A 21,521-nucleotide genomic window follows, 5' to 3' on the forward strand; every position below is an offset into this window, starting at 1 on the left:
ACCTGCTGACGTTCAGAAGACTCCTCAAGATCTGGCTGTTCGAGCAGTAGCAGCACCTCCCCCCCTCTCCCTTAGCGCCTTGAGACCCTCACAGATGAGTAGTGCGCTCTACAAATCCATTGATTGATTGATTCTATGTGCTTCAGAGGTCCGCCTCTGTGTATCCTGTGAAGCCTTTGAGAGCGCCACCTCTGTGCATCCTGTGAAGCCCTTGAGATCGCAGCCTCTGTGAATCATGTTCCGCCACTGTTTCTCTAGTACAGTTCTATCGTTCTTGAGAGCACCGCCTCTGTGAATCCTGTGAAGCCCTTGAGAGCGCCGCCTCTGTTGAATCCTGTGCAGTAGCTGTGAGCACCACCACTGTGTATCGGTGAAGCTCTTGAGAGGGCCGCCTCTGTATATCCTGTGCCGCCTGTGTGTGTCTAGTACAGTTCTATCGGCACCGCCTCTGCCTGTTAATGCACCCCACCTCCTCCCAGTCACTTAAACTATTCCCGACTCCATCCAGTTGCGGAGCCATCCCGCCCCCCTCCCGCCCAGACACTGCAGCTGCGAGGAAGAGATACGAGCATGGAGCTCCGAACCCCAGCAGCCTGCCCGGGATCTGCCTAGAAGTCCGAGGACTCGGAGCCGCCCGCGCGGAGGGTGGCCGCGGTCGCAGCGGGGCAGCATGCCCCTCGAGGCAGCACCCTCTGCGCTCCGTCACTGAGGCAGGTCTGGCCGTCCACGATGTTCAACTGGCACCGCTCCTTCACCCTCGGACTGGGGGCTCCCTGGAAAAAAGGTACCGCCTGCTTTGTACACGTGCAACCTGTCCACTTTCTGGGTGTCAGACGTGGAAGAGTTCACATAGCGCACAGTACTAGATTCGGCCCGTTTCTAAGCGTTTCTGGTTGTGGCATATACAATAAATGAAACAAGGCACAGAGGGTAAAGTAATCTGACCAATAGCACAAAATGTTTGTGAAGTGTGGAAGCAGTTGATAGAGCGCAAGCGTCCCTGTCCTGCGGTCCACGATTTAGGCGCTAGACCGTACCTTTCTGTCGCGCTGTTGGGAACTCGAGCGTGTCCAGAGAGATGGGAGAATGTTGAAAATGGGAGTACTTCTGTAACCAGTGGACACTCCTACTTCAATCTTGGGTCACATCCCGCTATGAAAATGCTCATTATTTATGAAACAAAAATTGTATATATATTCATACAGAAATAAAAGCAAGTGCATTTTCCTATGTGGACAGGTTGTTTGGAAAACACTTAACGCTGCCTTAACGTTCGCACTTCTTAAATATCCTTAATATTGTTTGGATTAATTGAATTCTGTTACGTCACTGTTTAAATCACTGTTCCACTCTGTAAGAAACACTAGAGCATGCCATTCCTGTACTGCGGGCGTAGACCTCGGCCAATCGTCACATGCTAATTTCACAAGAATCACTGCACTCGATAAACTGGATTCCCTCTAGGCGCTAGATGTTGTTAACACCCGATTTAATGGTACTGATTGTATCAGCATTAGAAGACTGAACTGTAGAGGAGTGTTTCACATCTGTTGCGCCCCGTTCCAGGCAGTGCTCCGCAGTAGAAGCCTTCCTTCTCGGAGCTGTTTCACGGGCTGCCCTGGAATGTGTGCCATTTCCAAGGGAACTGAGCGCACGTTCCATAACACACCGTAATCTGGTAAAAGTCGCGCGGCTTCTCGCCAAGACATTATTGCAGTAGGGTGATTAAATGTCATCGAATGTCACCGGCCGCAGTTACAGCCCCAGGGGACATGTCAAACGTGCCCACGTCATTGCAGGAGGAAGGGGCAGAAGACAATCACCTCGCCTTGGCTTTGTTGCTGTTTGATTATCGCCCTTCGCCTAGTTTTGCGGCTAGATCAGTGTTCTCCTCTTGCACTAACAACAACGGGGGATATGAACGCACATCTGGACAGCTCGTATCATGGGATGTTCCTCCCGTACTTTGGTAAACACCTCTGCAGCCAAGGGCTTGTGCCAGAGCTGGAGAACAAAGTGTTTCTCGGGCTGCACATCTCCTCGTTAACAGGCAGGTGCTGCCCCTGGGCTGACGACATCGCTTTCATATATGCAGAGCAAAAGCAATGCTCCAGGGGGTGAGCAAAAGCAGGGTTCCAGGGGGTCAGCAAAAGCAGGGCTCCCGGGGGTCAGCAAAAGCAGGGCTCCAGGGGGTCAGCAAAAGCAGGGCTCCAGGGAGTCAGCAAAAGCAATGCTCCAGTGGGTCAGCAAAAGCAGGGCTCCAGGGGGTCAGCAAAAGCACAGCTGCAGGCGTCAGCAAAGGCAGGGCTCCAGGGGGTCAGCAAAAGCAGGGCTCCAGGGGGTCAGCAAAAGCAGGGTTCCAGGGGGTCAGCAAAAGCAGGGCTCCAGGGGGTCAGCAAAAGCAGGGCTCCAGGGGGTCAGCAAAAGCAATGCACCAGGGGGTCAGCAAAAGCAGGGCTCCAGGGGGTCAGCAAAAGCACAGCTGCAGGGGTCAGCAAAGGCAGGGCTGCAGGGGGTCAGCAAAAGCAGGACTCCAGGGGGTCATCAAAAGCAGGGCTCCAGGGGGTCAGCAAAAGCAGGGCTCCAGGGGGTTAGCAAAAGCAATGCTCCAGGGGGTCAGCAAAAGCAGGGCTCCAGGGGTTCAGCAAAAGCAGGGCTCCAGGGGGTTTAGCAAAAGCAGGGCTCCAGGGGGTCAGCAAAATCACGGCTGCAAGGGTCAGCAAAGGCAGGGTTCCAGGGGGTCAGCAAAAGCAGGGCTCCAGGGGGTTTAGCAAAAGCAGGGCTCCAGTGGTCAGCAAAAGCAGGGCTCCAGGGGATCAGCAAAAGCAGGGCTCCAGGGGGTCAGCAAAAGCAGGGCTCCAGGGGGTTAGCAAAAGCAATGCTCCAGGGGGTCAGCAAAAGCAGGGCTCCAGGGAGTCAGCAAAAGCAATGCTCCAGTGGGTCAGCAAAAGCAGGGCTCCAGGGGGTCAGCAAAAGCACAGCTGCAGGGGTCAGCAAAGGCAGGGCTCCAGGGGGTCAGCAAAAGCAGGGCTCCAGGGGGTCAGCAAAAGCACAGCTGCAGGGGTCAGCAAAAGCAATGCTCCAGTGGGTCAGCAAAAGCAGGGCTCCAGGGGGTCAGCAAAAGCACAGCTGCAGGGGTCAGCAAAGGCAGGGCTCCAGGGGGTCAGCAAAAGCAGGCCTGCAGGAGTCAGCAAAAGCAGGGCTCCCGGCGGTCAACAAAAGCATGGCTCCCCGGGGGTCACCAAAAGCAGGGCTCCAGGGGGTCAGCAAAAGCAGGGCTCCAGGGGGTCAGCAAAAGCAGGCCTGAAGGAGTCAGCAAAAGCAGGGTTCCAGGGGGTCAGCAAAAGCATGGCTCCCCGGGGGTCACCAAAAGCAGGGCTCCAGGGGGTCAGCAAAAGCAGGGTTCCAGGGGGTCAGCAAAAGCATGGCTCCCCGGGGGTCAGCAAAAGCAGGGCTCCAGGGGGTCAGCAAAAGCAGGGCTCCAGGGGGTCAGCAAAAGCAATGCTCCAGGGGGTCAGCAAAAGCAGGGCTCCAGGGGGTCAGCAAAAGCACAGCTGCAGGGGTCAGCAAAGGCAGGGCTGCAGGGGGTCAGCAAAAGCAGGGCTCCAGGGGATCAGCAAAAGCAGGGCTCCAGGGGGTCAGCAAAAGCAGGGCTCCAGGGGGTCAGCAAAAGCAGGGCTCCAGGGGGTCAGCAAAAGCACGACTGCAGGGGTCAGCAAAGGCAGGGCTGCAGGGGGTCAGCAAAAGCAGAGCTCCAGGGGGTCAGCAAAAGCAGGGCTCCAGGGGGTTTAGCAAAAGCAGGGCTCCAGGGGGTCAGCAAAAGCAGGGCTCCAGGGGGTCAGCAAAAGCAGTGCACCCGGGGGTCAGCAAAAGCAGGGCTCCAGGGGGTCAGCAAAAGCACAGCTGCAGGGGTCAGCAAAGGCAGGGCTGCAGGGGGTCAGCAAAAGCAGGACTCCAGGGGGTCATCAAAAGCAGGGCTCCAGGGGGTTAGCAAAAGCAATGCTCCAGGGGGTCAGCAAAAGCAGGGCTCCAGGGGTTCAGCAAAAGTAGGGCTCCAGGGGGTTTAGCAAAAGCAGGGCTCCAGGGGGTCAGCAAAATCACGGCTGCAGGGGTCAGCAAAGGCAGGGTTCCAGGGGGTCAGCAAAAGCAGGGCTCCAGGGGGTTTAGCAAAAGCAGGGCTCCAGGGGGTCAGCAAAAGCAGGGCTCCAGGGGGTCAGCAAAAGCAGGGCTCCAGGGGGTCAGCAAAAGCAGGGCTCCAGGGGGTTAGCAAAAGCAATGCTCCAGGGGGTCAGCAAAAGCAGGGCTCCAGGGGTTCAGCAAAAGCAGGGCTCCAGGGGGTTTAGCAAAAGCAGGGCTCCAGGGGGTCAGCAAAATCACGGCTGCAGGGGTCAGCAAAGGCAGGGTTCCAGGGGGTCAGCAAAAGCAGGGCTCCAGGGGGTTTAGCAAAAGCAGGGCTCCAGGGGGTCAGCAAAAGCAGGGCTCCAGGGGATCAGCAAAAGCAGGGCTCCAGGGGTTCAGCAAAAGCAATGCTCCAGGGGTCAGCAAAGGCAGGGCTGCAGGGGGTCAGCAAAAGCAGGGCTCCAGGGGGTCAGCAAAGGCAGGGCTGCAGGGGGTCAGCAAAAGCAGGGCTCCAGGGGGTCAGCAAAAGCAGGGCTCCAGGGGGTCAGCAAAAGCAGGATTCCAGGGGGTCAGCAAAAGCAGGGCTGCAGGTATTCAGCAAAAGTAGGGCTCCAGGGGGTCAGCAAAAGCAGGGCTCCAGGGGGTTAGCAAAAGCAGGGCTCCGGGGGTCTGCAAAAGGAGGGTTCCATGGGGTCAGCAAAAGCAGGGTGCCGGGGTGTCAGCGAAAGCAGGGCTCCAGGGGATCAGCGAAAGCAGGGCTCCGGGAGGTCAGCAAAAGCAGGGCTCCGGGGGGTCCGCAAAAGCAGGGCTCTGGTGGGTCACTGCTCAGCTTACCCCGACCTATCTTCAGATGGAACACAGCTGGCCTGCTTACATAGCATTGCTACCTCAAACACTTTGAGGATATGAGGACCCTTGGAATTCCAATGCGACATAATACATGACAGTGACACTCTTTGTGGACAAGCTTATAGATTACATAGGTTGGGCTAGGTTACCCCCAATCCAAGTGTCAACAGCGAGTTCCTTGCACAGCCGACACCCATCCTGAGAAAGCTAGAGTTGCCCTTCTGGAGTTTTCAACACCAACGCACTTAGATTCTTTACAGCTCGTTCATTACAGGGGGTTGTCACCCTACTCTTTACTTTCGTGTCCTGCTCCTGACAAGTCAGAGGAGACCCTGGCCAGTCTCCACAGTCACTCAGGATTTTAACTGTCCCATGAGAGATTAAGCAGCACTGTTGTGTCATCTCAGGCCCCGCCGTAATGACTCCCAGTGACCTGAGGAATTCCCTTTTCACTTCGAGATCCACTATCTGGAGGCCTTTGTAGTGGTATCGAGCGCTTTCAGATTGCCCTGTAACTCCGCCAAGCCTCGGGGACGGCGCTTCACAATACCCAAGGCCCCCCCACCCCCCCTAGAATAGTTCACTGGATCAATGGATTTATGACAGAAGTATACATGTGTGTAACCCGCAGGGGTACCGCGCCTCCCAACACTGACAACTGAGTACTACTGAGGGGATGATAGTGCTATGTTTTATCAACACACTTTAAAATTGTGAGTGATAAAGTGCTGTAAAAGCATTCATTTATTTACATAGCGATTAAACCCAGTGGTTTCCAAGCACTTTATCCGAAGTAACGTTTGAGCAGTAGTGAGACAACAACAGCCACATCTACACAATAACGCACCGTCAAACTTTACCATTGTGACAGCTTAAATTCATAGAAACCTACCGTAGCATATACTATGGCTCTTTGGAGGGCAACTGGGACTTTGGAAAGAATGGGCAATTGGGGTTCTCACAATGAGTGATCTTTTGCATTTTGTGACCGTCAGGCAAACACCCCCTTAGCATATATGAATGTATGTGTTTATAGAATGCTGTCAGGAGCACTGATAAATATACACACCACACCTGGGCTTAGTAATGCACATCGCTATCATATATGAATGTGTGCAATTATTGAATGTTGTCATCAATACTGATAATATACACACCACGCCCGGGCTTAGTAGTGCACATCACTGTCATATATGAATGTGTGCAGTATAGAATGTTGTCATCGGTACTGATATTATGCACACCACGCCCAGACTTGGTAATGCACATCACTGTCATATATGAATGTGTGCGAGTATAGAATGTTGTCATCAGTACTGATATTATGCACTCCACGCCCGGACTCGGTAGTGCACATCACTGTCATATATGAATGTGTGCGAGTATAGAATGTTGTCATCGGTACTGATATTATGCACACCACGCCCAGGCTTAGTAGTGCACATCACTGTCATATATGAATGTGTGCGAGTATAGAATGTTGTCATCAATACTGATATTATGCACACCACGCCCGGGCTTAGTAGTGCACATCACTGTCATATATGAATGTGTGCGATTATAGAATGTTGTCATCGGTACTGATATTATGCACACCATGCCCGGGCTTAGTAGTGCACATCACTGTCATATATGAATGTGTGCGAGTATAGAATGTTGTCATCAGTACTGATATTATGCACACCACGCCCGGGCTTAGTAATGCACATCGCTATCATATATGAATGTGTGCGAGTATAGAATGTTGTCATCAGTACTGATATTATGCACACCACGCCCAGGCTTAGTAGTGCACATCACTGTCATACATGAATGTGTGCGAGTATAGAATGTTGTCATCGGTACTGATATTATGCACACCACGCCCAGGCTCGGTAGTGCACATCACTGTCATATATGAATGTGTGCGAGTATAGAATGTTGTCATCAATACTGATATTATGCACACCACGCCCAGGCTTAGTAGTGCACATCACTGTCATATATGAATGTGTGCGAGTATAGAATGTTGTCATCGGTACTGATATTATGCACACCACGCCCAGGCTCGGTAGTGCACATCACTGTCGTATATGAATGTGTGCGAGTATAGATTGTTGTCATCAGCACTGATTACACACCACGCCCAGACTCGGTAGTGCACATCACTGTCATATATGAATGTATGTGTATGCGAGTATAGAATTTTATCATCAGTACAGTACTGATATTATACACACCACGCCCGGACTTGTTAGTGCACATCACTGTCATATATGAATGTGTGCGAGTATAGAATGTTGTCATCAGTACTGATATTATACACACCACGCCCAGACTCGGTAGTGCACATCACTGTCATATATGAATGTGTGCGAGTATAGAATGTTGTCATCAATACTGATATTATGCACACCACGCCCAGGCTTGGTAGTACACATCACTGTCATATATGAATGTGTGCGAGTATAGAATGTTGTCATCGGTACTGATATTATACACACCACGCCCAGACTCGGTAGTGCACTTCACTGTCATATATGAATGTGTGCGAGTATAGATTGTTGTCATCAGCACTGATTACACACCACGCCCAGACTCGGTAGTGCACATCACTGTCATATATGAATGTATGTGTATGCGAGTATAGAATTTTATCATCAGTACAGTACTGATATTATACACAGCACGCCCGGACTTGTTAGTGCACATCACTGTCATATATGAATGTGTGCGAGTATAGAATGTTGTCATCGGTACTGATATTATGCACACCACGCCCAGGCTTGGTAGTGCACATCACTGTCATATATGAATGTGTGCGAGTATAGAATGTTGTCATCGGTACTGATATTATACACACCACGCCCAGACTCGGTAGTGCACTTCACTGTCATATATGAATGTGTGCGAGTATAGAATGTTGTCATCAGTACTGATATTATACACACCACGCCCAGACTCGGTAGTGCACATCACTGTCATATATGAATGTGTGTGAGTATAGAATGTTGTCATCAGTACTGATATTATGCACACCATGCCCAGGCTCGGTAGTGCACATCACTGTCATATATGAATGTGTGCGAGTATAGAATGTTGTCATCGGTACTGATATTATACACACCACGCCCGGACTCGGTAGTGCACATCACTGTCATATATGAATGTGTGCAAGTATAGAATGTTGTCATTGGTACTGATATTATACACACCACGCCCAGACTCGGTAATGCACATCACTGTCATATATGAATGTGTGCGAGTATAGAATGTTGTCATCAGTACTGATATTATGCACACCACGCCCGGACTCGGTAGTGCGCATCACTGTCATATATGAATGTGTGCGAGTATAGAATGTTGTCATCAGTACTGATATTATGCACACCACGCCCGGACTCGGTAGTGCACATCACTGTCATATATGAATGTGTACGAGTGTAGAATGTTGTCATCAGTACTGATATTATGCACACCACGCCCAGGCTCGGTAGTGCACATCACTGTCATATATGAATGTGTGCGAGTATAGAATGTTGTCATCGGTACTGATATTATACACACCACGCCCAGACTTGGTAGTGCACATCACTGTCATATATGAATGTGTGCGAGTATAGAATGTTGTCATCGGTACTGATATTATGCACACCACGCCCGGACTCGGTAGTGCACATCACTGTCATATATGAATGTGTGCGAGTATAGAATGTTGTCATCAATACTGATCTTATGCACACCACGCCCAGGCTCGGTAGTGCACATCACTGTCATATAAGAATGTGTGGGATTATAGAATGTGGTCATCAGTACTGATATTATGCACACCACGCCCAGGATAAGTAGGGCACATCACTGTCATATATGAATGTGTGTGAGTATAGAATGTTGTCATCGGTACTGATATTATGCACACCATGCCCGGGTTTAGTAGTGCACATTACTGTCATATATGAATGTGTGCGAGTATAGAATGTTGTCACCAGTACTGATATTATGCACACCACGCCCGGGCTTAGTAATGCACATCGCTATCATATATGAATGTGTGCGAGTATAGAATGTTGTCAGGAGCACTGATAATATACACACCACACCCGGGCTTAGTAGTGCACATCACTGTCATATATGAATGTGTGCGAGTATAGAATGTTGTCATCAGTACTGATATTATGCACACCACGCCCAGGCTTAGTAGGGCACATCACTGTCATATATGAATGTGTGCGAGTATAGAATGCTGTCATCAGTACTGATATTATACACACCACACCCTGGCTTAGTAGTGCACATCACTGTCCTATATGAATGTGTGCGAGTATAGAATGTTGTCATCAGTACTGATATACACACCACGCCCGGGGTTAGTAGTGCACATCACTGTCATATATGAATGTGTGTGATTATAGAATTTTATCATCAGTACAGTACTGATATTATACACACCACACCCGGACTTGTTAGTGCACATCACTGTCACATATGAATGTGTGCGAGTATGGAATGTTGTCATCGGTACTGATATTATGCACACCACGCCCAGGCTTGGTAGTGCACATCACTGTCATATATGAATGTGTGCGAGTATAGAATGTTGTCATCAGTACTGATATACACACCACGCCCGGGGTTAGTAGTGCACATCACTGTCATATATGAATGTTTGTGATTATAGAATTTTATCATCAGTACAGTACTGATATTATACACACCACGCCCGGACTTGTTAGTGCACATCACTGTCATATATGAATGTGTGCGAGTATAGAATGTTGTCATCGGTACTGATATTATGCACACCACGCCCAGGCTTGGTAGTGCACATCACTGTCATATATGAATGTGTGCAAGTATAGAATGTTGTCATCGGTACTGATATTATACACACCACGCCCAGACTCGGTAGTGCACTTCACTGTCATATATGAATGTGTGCGAGTATAGAATGCTGTCATCAGTACTGATATTATACACACCACACCCTGGCTTAGTAGTGCACATCACTGTCCTATATGAATGTGTGCGAGTATAGAATGTTGTCATCAGTACTGATATACACACCACGCCCGGGGTTAGTAGTGCACATCACTGTCATATATGAATGTGTGTGATTATAGAATTTTATCATCAGTACAGTACTGATATTATACACACCACACCCGGACTTGTTAGTGCACATCACTGTCACATATGAATGTGTGCGAGTATAGAATGTTGTCATCGGTACTGATATTATGCACACCACGCCCAGGCTTGGTAGTGCACATCACTGTCATATATGAATGTGTGCGAGTATAGAATGTTGTCATCAGTACTGATATACACACCACGCCCGGGGTTAGTAGTGCACATCACTGTCATATATGAATGTTTGTGATTATAGAATTTTATCATCAGTACAGTACTGATATTATACACACCACGCCCGGACTTGTTAGTGCACATCACTGTCATATATGAATGTGTGCGAGTATAGAATGTTGTCATCGGTACTGATGATATGCACACCACGCCCAGGCTTGGTAGTGCACATCACTGTCATATATGAATGTGTGCAAGTATAGAATGTTGTCATCGGTACTGATATTATACACACCACGCCCAGACTCGGTAGTGCACTTCACTGTCATATATGAATGTGTGCGAGTATAGAATGTTGTCATCAGTACTGATATTATACACACCACACCCAGACTCGGTAGTGCACATCACTGTCATATATGAATGTGTGTGAGTATAGAATGTTGTCATCGGTACTGATATTATGCACACCATGCCCGGGTTTAGTAGCGCACATTACTGTCATATATGAATGTGTGCGAGTATAGAATGTTGTCATCAGTACTGATATTATGCACACCACGCCCGGGCTTAGTAATGCACATCGCTATCATATATGAATGTGTGCGAGTATAGAATGTTGTCATCAGTACTGATATTATGCACACCACGCCCAGGCTTAGTAGGGCACATCACTGTCATATATGAATGTGTGCGAGTATAGAATGTTGTCATCAGTACTGATATTATGCACACCACGCCCGGACTCGGTAGTGCACATCACTGTCATATATGAATGTGTGCGAGTATAGAATGTTGTCATCAGTACTGATATTATGCACTCCACGCCCGGACTCGGTAGTGCACATCACTGTCATATATGAATGTGTGCGAGTATAGAATGCTGTCATCAGTACTGATATTATACACACCACACCCTGGCTTAGTAGTGCACATCACTGTCCTATATGAATGTGTGCGAGTATAGAATGTTGTCATCAGTACTGATATACACACCACGCCCGGGGTTAGTAGTGCACATCACTGTCATATATGAATGTGTGTGATTATAGAATTTTATCATCAGTACAGTACTGATATTATACACACCACACCCGGACTTGTTAGTGCACATCACTGTCACATATGAATGTGTGCGAGTATAGAATGTTGTCATCGGTACTGATATTATGCACACCACGCCCAGGCTTGGTAGTGCACATCACTGTCATATATGAATGTGTGCGAGTATAGAATGTTGTCATCAGTACTGATATACACACCACGCCCGGGGTTAGTAGTGCACATCACTGTCATATATGAATGTTTGTGATTATAGAATTTTATCATCAGTACAGTACTGATATTATACACACCACGCCCGGACTTGTTAGTGCACATCACTGTCATATATGAATGTGTGCGAGTATAGAATGTTGTCATCGGTACTGATATTATGCACACCACGCCCAGGCTTGGTAGTGCACATCACTGTCATATATGAATGTGTGCAAGTATAGAATGTTGTCATCGGTACTGATATTATACACACCACGCCCAGACTCGGTAGTGCACTTCACTGTCATATATGAATGTGTGCGAGTATAGAATGTTGTCATCAGTACTGATATTATACACACCACACCCAGACTCGGTAGTGCACATCACTGTCATATATGAATGTGTGCGAGTATAGAATGTTGTCATCGGTACTGATATTATACACACCACGCCCAGACTCGGTAATGCACATCACTGTCATATATGAATGTGTGCGAGTATAGAATGTTGTCATCAGTACTGATATTATGCACACCACGCCCGGACTCGGTAGTGCGCATCACTGTCATATATGAATGAGTGCGAGTATAGAATGTTGTCATCAGTACTGATATTATGCACACCACGCCCGGACTCGGTAGTGCACATCACTGTCATATATGAATGTGTGCGAGTGTAGAATGTTGTCATCAGTACTGATATTATGCACACCACGCCCAGGCTCGGTAGTGCACATCACCGTCATTTATGAATGTGTGCGAGCATAGAATGTTGTCATCGGTACTGATATTATACACACCACGCCCAGACTCGGTAGTGCACATCACTGTCATATATGAATGTGGGCGAGTATAGAATGTTGTCATCGGTACTGATATTATGCACACCACGCCCGGACTCGGTAGTGCACATCACTGTCATATATGAATGTGTGCGAGTATAGAATGTTGTCATCAATACTGATATTATGCACACCACGCCCAGGCTCGGTAGTGCACATCACTGTCATATATGAATGTGTGCGATTATAGAATGTGGTCATCAGTACTGATATTATGCACACCACGCCCAGGCTTAGTAGGGCACATCACTGTCATATATGAATGTGTGCGAGTATAGAATGTTGTCATCGGTACTGATATTATGCACACCATGCCCGGGCTTAGTAGTGCACATTACTGTCATATATGAATGTGTGCGAGTATAGTGTGTTGTCATCAGTACTGATATTATGCACACCACGCCCGGGCTTAGTAATGCACATCGCTATCATATATGAATGTATGCGAGTATAGAATGTTGTCAGGAGCACTGATAATATACACACCACACCCGGGCTTAGTAGTGCACATCACTGTCATATATGAATGTGTGCGAGTATAGAATGTTGTCATCAGTACTGATATTATGCACACCACGCCCAGGCTTAGTAGGGCACATCACTGTCATATATGAATGTGTGCGAGTATAGAATGTTGTCATCAGTACTGATACTATGCACACCACGCCCGGACTCGGTAGTGCACATCACTGTCATATATGAATGTGTGCGAGTATAGAATGTTGTCATCAGTACTGATATTATGCACTCCACGCCCGGACTCGGTAGTGCACATCACTGTCATATATGAATGTGTGCGAGTATAGAATGTTGTCATCAGTACTGATATTATACACACCACACCCTGGCTTAGTAGTGCACATCACTGTCCTATATGAATGTGTGCGAGTATAGAATGTTGTCATCAGTACTGATATACACACCAGGACCGGGCTTGGTAGTTTTTCCATCCCTTGAAGTTTGCTGAATTCAAGCTCTGCTAAAGCCTGGGATTTCCCATCACAGATTATTTTGAAAATGTCAAGGTTCAGTAGGTCAGTACGCTTATTTTTTCCCAAAATCATCGAATGTGGAATTCTACACTTAAGGAACTATTCTTTAGGGTGAAAGGCTATGTTGAATCTGTGCAAATCTTTAGCTAGGCACCTTCTAAAACAGAATACAATGTGATAACTCATTTGCTGTGAAACAGTATTGTGGAGAGTGAGAATTCAAGTTGGTCATGTAAAGGGGCAATGGAATCCAACATAAAGAGCCCGTGATGACAAAGAAAAAACACTAAACACCCAGGAAATAGGCAGGCTCGGTTGCAGAATGTGGACTGGTTAACATAATCCAATGACCATAAACGCATTCCTGCATTGATTTAGTAGTAACTTCATGATCAGGAGAGCACACTGATGAAGGAAAATCAGGGGATGCAGAAGGCCCACAGTGTTAAAAGCTTGTGCTTATATTGATAAGAAATATCAGGTAAGTTCATAAAGCTGAATATAAGACACCTCAAGCTATCAATACGCAATTACTTAGATATGCACTTAGCTCTTCAAGTCCTTTTAAGGTTTGGGCATCCACATCACAGGTGATTTTCACAATTACAGGAATCAGAAAAGCCTCAAAATGAATAATTCTGAAGTCCACAGAGTTTTTCGGGAAAGGTTACAATAAATGTCCATGAAGGCTCAGTGGGAATGACCTAGAGATGGTATACAAGTATAGCTATCAGGGCCTCCTGTGGGACCACAATTTGATGGGATCACCTTTAATTCAGGAGAAAGAAAGACCAGTGGATCCAACACTGAACGGATCTCAAAACCTTTACGTGAGGAATGAGTCTCGTACTCCAGGCATTGATTACCTGTGATGTATGTTTGTTTGTTTGTTTATTTACAACTGCAACAATTCTAGAAATCCAGCTTGCAGGTGCATAACACACAAAAACAAATCTAATGGACCAACATAAAACATATCAAATAAATACAAAATGTGAACAGCCATAAGATTCCCGAGCTCCCAGCCTGTATGAATAAAGAATTTGCTGTTTAGGTCTCACTGGGAAAGTGGACAAGTCTCTTACTAGTTTGAGGTTTAATGGGAGTTCGTTCCACTTCTCAGCACCAGCGGCTTTCAGCATTCCCCCTAAACTTGTTAGAGTGTCAAAGTACTGAGATACTGAGAGAAGACGTTCATAAGGCACATAGGATGTTTGCTGTTTGCTGCATTCCGTTCAAGGAAAGGCATCTGTAATGAATTACCTTTTCTACCACCAGCCAGCCAAGTTCATATCATCTCAGCAAAATATGATTGTACTTTTTTAACCATAAAATGATACACACTGCCCTATTTTGAACTCTTTGTAGTTTAAGATCTTCCCTTTTCTGGAAACAGGGATCTACAGCCATACAGTACTATATTCTGGAAGATCACCTGCCTGCATTAACAATGTACAGTGGGCAGTAGAATAAAGGGCAGTTTTTATACAGAGCAGGAAGGTTATAATTAACTTAGTTGTCCACTGCTTGGACTTGAGGAACAAAATATAGTTCACAATCAAATACGTCTTTGAGGGAGCAGGTCACCTTCACATGAGATGTTACGGGCCCCAGGTCTAGAGGTCAGTTTAATCCAGAAACAGAATTGTGATTGTTACTTACTAGTAGTAGCTCTGTCTTGCCCATATGTAGGTAGATCCCATTCGTGTGTATTCAGAACTTTAAAGCTCTGAAGTAGTCGGTGAGCCTTTAATAGTTACTGGCCTCAATGGTAAGATAAATCAGTAACTGGGTTTCATCAGTGTGGAACTTGTACATGGTGCCTGCCTAGTTAGTTGTGTTAAATGGTAGCGGCAGTTTCAGTCGATAACCTTTCAAGTATTTGCCCGGCGGTAATCGCCTCTCATACCACTCGATAATTTACCAATAAAAGAGGCAGGCGCCGGAGACTGGAAGGCAGGAAACAAAGTTTTATTCCGTCGGAGCAGAACACATCAGATCAGACAGCAAGGTATCGTCACGAGGTGCTCTAACTGCATCTTTGAGACCTGGTCTCTTATACACTGGTTTATTGCTTTATTACACATAGTATATTCTTGAGATTCTCTTGATGCCTGAAAGAACATCCCCTGAAGCCCCGGCTCAGATCCGATCCCACACATAGATACAGTAGAAGTTCCCACCCTACCCGCAGTGGGAGATGGCTATCGCGCAGCAGGGAATTCCGCCAATTCCCGGCGGTGTGTGCAACCGGCCGGGTCTCAGGGGGTAGGGGCTTTGATCTACTGTAATCCCTTTGATGCGGGGTGTTTCCCTTACAGTAGGGGCAATAAACTGCATCCGCAGGGCTAGGTGATGGCCTGGGACCAGTTCGGACAATGGGGCGCAGAGGAAGGGGGTTATCAAAGGAGAGGCATGACCATGTATGGGATGTCGGTCGGATGTGGTTCCGTAGCAGGGTCGCGCAGAAGGAGAGGGTTTATGGCCTGTATGAGAGAGCGGGGGTGGCCGGCGCGCGGGGGATGCTCGCAGCGCCAGGGGAAAGCGCTGGCGGTCGAGAGTGAGCGGGGAGAGAGTGGGGTGCCTAAAATGGCGGCCGTGCATTCGCTGTGCGTGGCGCTGGGGAGAGGCAAGATGGCGCAGATAATGTTCAGTTTGCAGGCTAAATTTCCACAGTCCTCCCTTTTAACATATCTCGCCAGCTTGTCTAGTTCGGATTTATCCCCATAATACTGCGGACTTCCACCTCATAGAGGGCTTTCATCCGCTCTGTTTCAAAGTTCAAAGTCTTAGGGCAGATGCAGTTCATAAAAAGCGAACATAAAGGTGGCAGACACTGAATCCCCAAACAACATCCACATAGTATCACAATCGGTATTAGGATAAATGAAAACAGCCTCCATCCCCAACTTTTAATAGTGTCCCAAAACCAACTCCCCAGCGACCATTCTTCTTGCTCTTGATGGACCTCTGTGGACAGTCTGTGGAGGTGTTCAATTGCTTTGTAGACTGAGGGTGAGTTGTCTGGTACGTAGGTACAACAGCTGGACCCAATGATGCGGCATGCTCCTCCACGATCAGCCAGGACCACATCTAGAACGAGGCGGTTCTGAAGGGCCACTAAGCGGACGGCCTGGAGCTCGGCGGTGTTGTTGGCGAGGGCGCCAGCCGTAATGTTCATTGCCGTTTCGACTGCCTGGGTTAAGTGGCGGATGGCACGGCTGTTTGCCATTGGGCCCCAGAGTGGAACGAGGCCTTTGACTGCGTCCATGAACTGTGCTCCGGTGGAGTCGGCCTGCAAAATGTCTTTGGCCCGTTTCTGTCGGTGATGGTTTGCTGGAGCCACATACGTCGGAGGAAGGACAAAGGCGATGTAGCAGGTGCCTCCCCAACCTTTCGGGAGCCAGGTGTAGGCCTTAGTACCACAGACGAAGTACATATTCGGGGAGGCAACAAAGGAGGGTGGGTCAACTGAATCCAATGTTCGGGTGATGAGGCAGGAGCTGTGGCCCACCAGCTGTGCCCCCAGGCCTTCGAGGCATACAGATCCAGTGATGTTGATGACGGACAGGGCCACTGTTAGGGTGGCGGCGGTCCGTTTTCAGAGGTAAGAGAAGGTGGGTCTGGCTGGATTGTTGAACACTTGCATTTCAACTCGTTCTTTGGCAGGGATGTCCATGTGAAAGGAAGCGTTCGATCTCAGAGGGCAGAAGAGGGCGGAAGTTCTACCAGTTTTGTTCATCCAGAACCCATGGTAGAAGTGTGACATGGTTCTGCCGGAAGTGGCATTGTCCTTGTAGCTCTCCTGCAGAAGGATCAGCCAGGCGAGGCAGGAACCATGGACAGAAAAAGGTGAAGGGATGAAAGGGATTGAGTGCCCGGTGGCATGTGGTAGCAATCCACAGATCCAGCAGTTAGTGGCGTTGGTGGCAAGATTGTGTTGGTGGAGCAACTGCACAAAAGAGTTATTCCAGAACTCCTTACGCCTTTCTCGGAGTTGGGGTGAAAGTGAGATCAGATGGTGCTCCTTCGTGGTGGTAGGTTGAACGGTGGTCAGCAATGTCTTATGAGCAGGTGTGTTCTCCTCCATGATCCAGAAGGTGACCATGAGGAGAAGGCAAAAGAGAAGGGTAATAAAAAGTGTTATAGTCTTAAAGCTGTGCATTCGGTCAGTCTTTGGGTTTTTGTAGGGGATCTTCGGACGTCCGGTTGCTTCCATCACCTTCATGTCGGGCGCTTCCATCACCTTCGAGAGACTCGGTAGCGGGCAGAACCACAGACTTTGCTTAGTTTCTCTCCTGGTGGCCTTTGAGGTGACTAGGCTACCGCTCTGAGATTTCCACTTAGCCTGTGGTCTGCTTAGCCGAAGTCCTCTCCTTTCGTCGCAAGTTATACCCTTCTTTGGATGGCACAGTGGGATCGGGATATTCAATCAATTCAAGTGTCTCTGTATCCGGGCAGCGGCTCAGGGATGGTCGGTCTTTGTCCAGAAGTTCCTCTTGGGCGGCGACATTGTCCGTGGTTGTCAGGGTCGGTGATACCTTCTTGCAGTGGTGTGCATGCAGCCAATTGCGTTTCCCCTCCACTCGAAGAGCTGTTCGGGTGGTGATCAGGACTTGCAGGGGGCCCGTCCACCGGGGCTCCAGACTCTTGGTGCACTGGAAGTTACGCACTAAGACGAAGTCACCAGGTTGGATGTCGTGCCCGGGGCCCCTGGAAACATCGGGAATGGCGTGCAGCACCTGCTGATGGATGATAGACAACGTTTTAGTTAGATTGTACAGATAATCAGACATGAGGACGTCCGGGACGTCGTGGATGGATGTCGGTTTTGGTGCAGTCCAAAGGTTCATGGGCCGCCCGAAGACGACCTCGTAGGGGGTTAAGTGGTGTTTGGTGGGGGTGGAACGCATTGATAGCAATGCTAGTGGGAGAGCGTCTGGCCATCTTAGCCCTGTGGTGGCGACTATTTTTGCTATCTTAAGCTTCAATGTGGCATTGTGTCGCTCAACCAGGCCTGCAGATTGGGGATGGAAGACCGCATGGAACTTCTGTTTTACACCCAACCCTTTTAAGATGAGTTGGATAACTTCGGCTACGAAGTGGGGGCCATTGTCGCTCCACAAAATTCGACAAAGGCCGTATCGGGGGAAGAATTCCTTCAGTAGTACTTTTGTGGTAGTCATAGCGGTGTTGTCATGGGTTGGGTAGGCTTCCACCCACTTGCTGAAGGCACACACAATGACAAGTACATACTTCAAACCTTGGCACCTTTCTAGCTGGACATAGTCCATTTGTAGGACTTCAAAGGGGTGATTGGGGACCCCAAACCCTCCCCGGGGTACAGCAGTTCCTTTCCCAGGGTTGTGTTGGAGGCATACTAGGCATTGTTGAACTAGACGTTTGGCTGAGTCTGGTATTTTGTCGTTGTGCCAGACTTTAGAGATGAGTTCGATCATGGGGGCAGACCCTATGTGTGCGGGGGAGTGTGCCATGGTCAGCATGGGGATCAAGTATGAATCTGGTAACAACCATTTGTTCAAGTCTTTGGTTCGCCAGCAACCGTCATCGTCCTTCAATCCCACCCGGGCCCATTCAGTTAACTCGTGTGGTGTGCTGGCTAGTTGGATATCCCTAATTGTTTCCCTAGCATCCTTCCATTTCTCAGTTTGTGACCTGGTCACGTACATACGGGTCGTGGACCTATTCTCGGCTGTGGTTCGGGCAGTAATGTCAGCCAGTGCATTTCCCTGTCCTATAATGTCTGTCACCTTCTTGTGTGCCTGGCATTTGATCACAGCTAACCGTGTGGGGAGGAGGACTGCTTCGGTCAGGGCAGAGACTAGATCTCCATGCAGGATGGGTGTGCCATGAGAAGTCAAGAATCCCCTCTCTTTCCATAAGAGCCCAAAGTGGTGAACTACCCCGAAGGCGTACTGACTGTCTGTGTAAATGTTTGCGGTTGTCCCTGCTGCCAGGATGCAGGCTCGTGTAAGAGCAATTAGTTCCGCCGCCTGTGCGGATCGCTGTGTGATGCGGGCTGTCTCAACAACTGTTCGGGCTGTGGTGACTGCATAGGCAGCTGAGGTGGTGCCATCGGGGAGCTTGATGCATGAGCCATCCACCCACAGTTCTCCGTCAGGGTCCGGGAAGGCAGTATCCCGGAGGTCAACCCTACTCTTGGTTTGTTCGTCGGTGAGAGTCACGCAATCATGTATAGGGGATGCATTGGGGTCAGCGTCAGGGAGAGGCAGTAGTGTAGCTGGATTCAGAGTGGTGCATCGTTTCAATGTGATGTGGGGTGCAAGCAGAGTCAGTTCATAACCAGTCAGTCGTGCGCTAGTCAGGTGTTGAGTCTTGGTTTGGTTCAGGAGGGTGTCAACAGCATGGGGTACCAATACCGTGAGGGGGTTCGAGAGCACGATCCCCTCACTTTGTCGGATAGAGACAGCAGCGGCGGCTACTGCTCGAAGGCAGGCGGGCAAAGCTCTGGCTACGGGGTCAAGAGTGGCAGAGAAGTAGGCACAAGGGCGTTGCTTAGGGCCTATGGACTGGGTTAGGACAGACAACGCACATCCCTCCCTTTCGTGGGTGTAGAGGGAGAAAGGTTTAGTGTAGTCTGGGGTTCCTAGGACTGGGGCCGAGCAGAGGGTGTTTCGTAATTCTTTGAAGGAGGATTGACATTCAGGTGTCCAGGGGAGGGGGAAGGGGACATCCTTAGCCAGCAGGGAAAGCAGAGGCGTTATGGTAAGACTGAAGTTTGGCAACCACTGTCGACAAAAGGAGGTGAGGCCCACTAGGGATCGTACTTGCTTCTGAGTTTTGGGAACAGGGGTTTCTAGGATGGTTTGAATTCGGTCAGGGGTAAGTTTCCTCCCGTCTTTGGATAGTAGGTGGCCTAGATACGTTACCTGGGGCTGGCAGAATTGCAATTTCTTTCTGGAGACCTTGTGACCGTTCTCCGCAAGGAAGCGGAGGAGGTGAATGGTGGCTGTGACGGCAAGAGGAGTGGTGTCGGCCGCCAAAAGAATGTCATCGACGTACTGTATCAACACCACTCCATCGGGTAGTTGGACTGCATCCAGTTGCCTCTTGAGGGCTTGGCTGTAAATACTGGGACTCTCAGTGTAGCCTTGGGGTGCCCTGCAGAATCTGTACGAACGGGCTTTTAAAGTGAAGCCGAACAGGTAGCGGCTGTCTGGGTGGATGGGGATGGAAAAGAATGCGTTCTTGAGGTCAATAACAGTAAAGATGGTGGCAGTGGATGGAATCAGGGTGAGGATGGTGGTGATGTCTGAGACTACGGGGTACTGGGGTATGACTACTTTGTTAACCTCTCGCAAGTCAACAATGAAACGGTAGGCTTTCTCATCCCCCTCGCCTTGCTTCTTTACAATGGGTAGGATAGGGCTGTTGCAAACATTACTGACTACTTCTTCTACCACTCCTGCCTCGACCAGGGACTCGATGATTTCCACCAATGCCTTCTCGCCTTCGGGTGATATCCGATACTGTGGAAGCTTTGGGAGCACTGCGTCCGGTCGGACGGTTATGTGTACCGGGTCGATCACCATGCGCCCTACATCTGAGTCGGTTTTAGCCCATAGATGTGAAGGTAATGTGTCGAGTAAGGACATATCAGCATCGGTTATAGAGAGCATACGCCGTGTGTGACAGGGTCTGGACAGATCTGGGTTATCGTGTAGGATGACTCGAACTCCGTCTGGGGAGCATCTGATGGTGGCTCGAAAATGTTTTAGCAAATCAAGTCCCATAATAGCATCGGGGGTGTTGGAGGAGAGCAGAAAGGTCGTGTCAGTGGTGTTATCTTCTAAGTCAAAGGAGATTGGTGCTGATAAGGGGTTAGTGGAGGGCGTTCCGTCAAAGCCTATTGAGGTTACGTGTGAGCCAGACAAGGGTGCCCTAGGAATCAGTCGTTTAGATAACGCACTACGTGTCGCCCCAGTATCTACCAGGAATGGAGATTTTGTGCCCAAGACCTTAGCGGTGACGTAAGGACCTTGCTGGTCAACACGGAGTTCGACTGGATCCCTCCCTTGCCCCTGGCGGTCCTATGCGAAGTCATGAGTGCTCTCATAGTCGGACTGCTGGTTTTGGCGGGGGCGATCAAAGGTGTTTGGTCTGCCTGGCCTGTCGTTGATGGTGTTGTTCGTGTG

The 21,521-nt window shown here is 48.9% G+C and overlaps 1 protein-coding gene across 2 annotated transcripts in view; it reads left to right on the plus strand.

Moving 5' to 3' along the window:
• The first annotated feature begins 338 nt into the window (after positions 1-338).
• Positions 339-21,521, plus strand: part of LOC146867094 (uncharacterized) — a 786,406-nt gene continuing 765,223 nt past the window's right edge. For both annotated transcript variants that reach the window (XM_085603528.1, XM_085603529.1), the window contains exon 1: positions 339-784. In XM_085603528.1, the coding sequence (XP_085459654.1) occupies positions 730-784 (55 nt within the window). In that variant the 5' untranslated portion in view covers positions 339-729. The remainder of the gene's footprint in view (positions 785-21,521) is intronic.

This window comes from Triturus cristatus, chromosome 1_2 (assembly GCF_964204655.1).
Source record: "Triturus cristatus chromosome 1_2, aTriCri1.1, whole genome shotgun sequence".
NCBI classification, from domain to species: domain Eukaryota; kingdom Metazoa; phylum Chordata; class Amphibia; order Caudata; family Salamandridae; genus Triturus; species Triturus cristatus.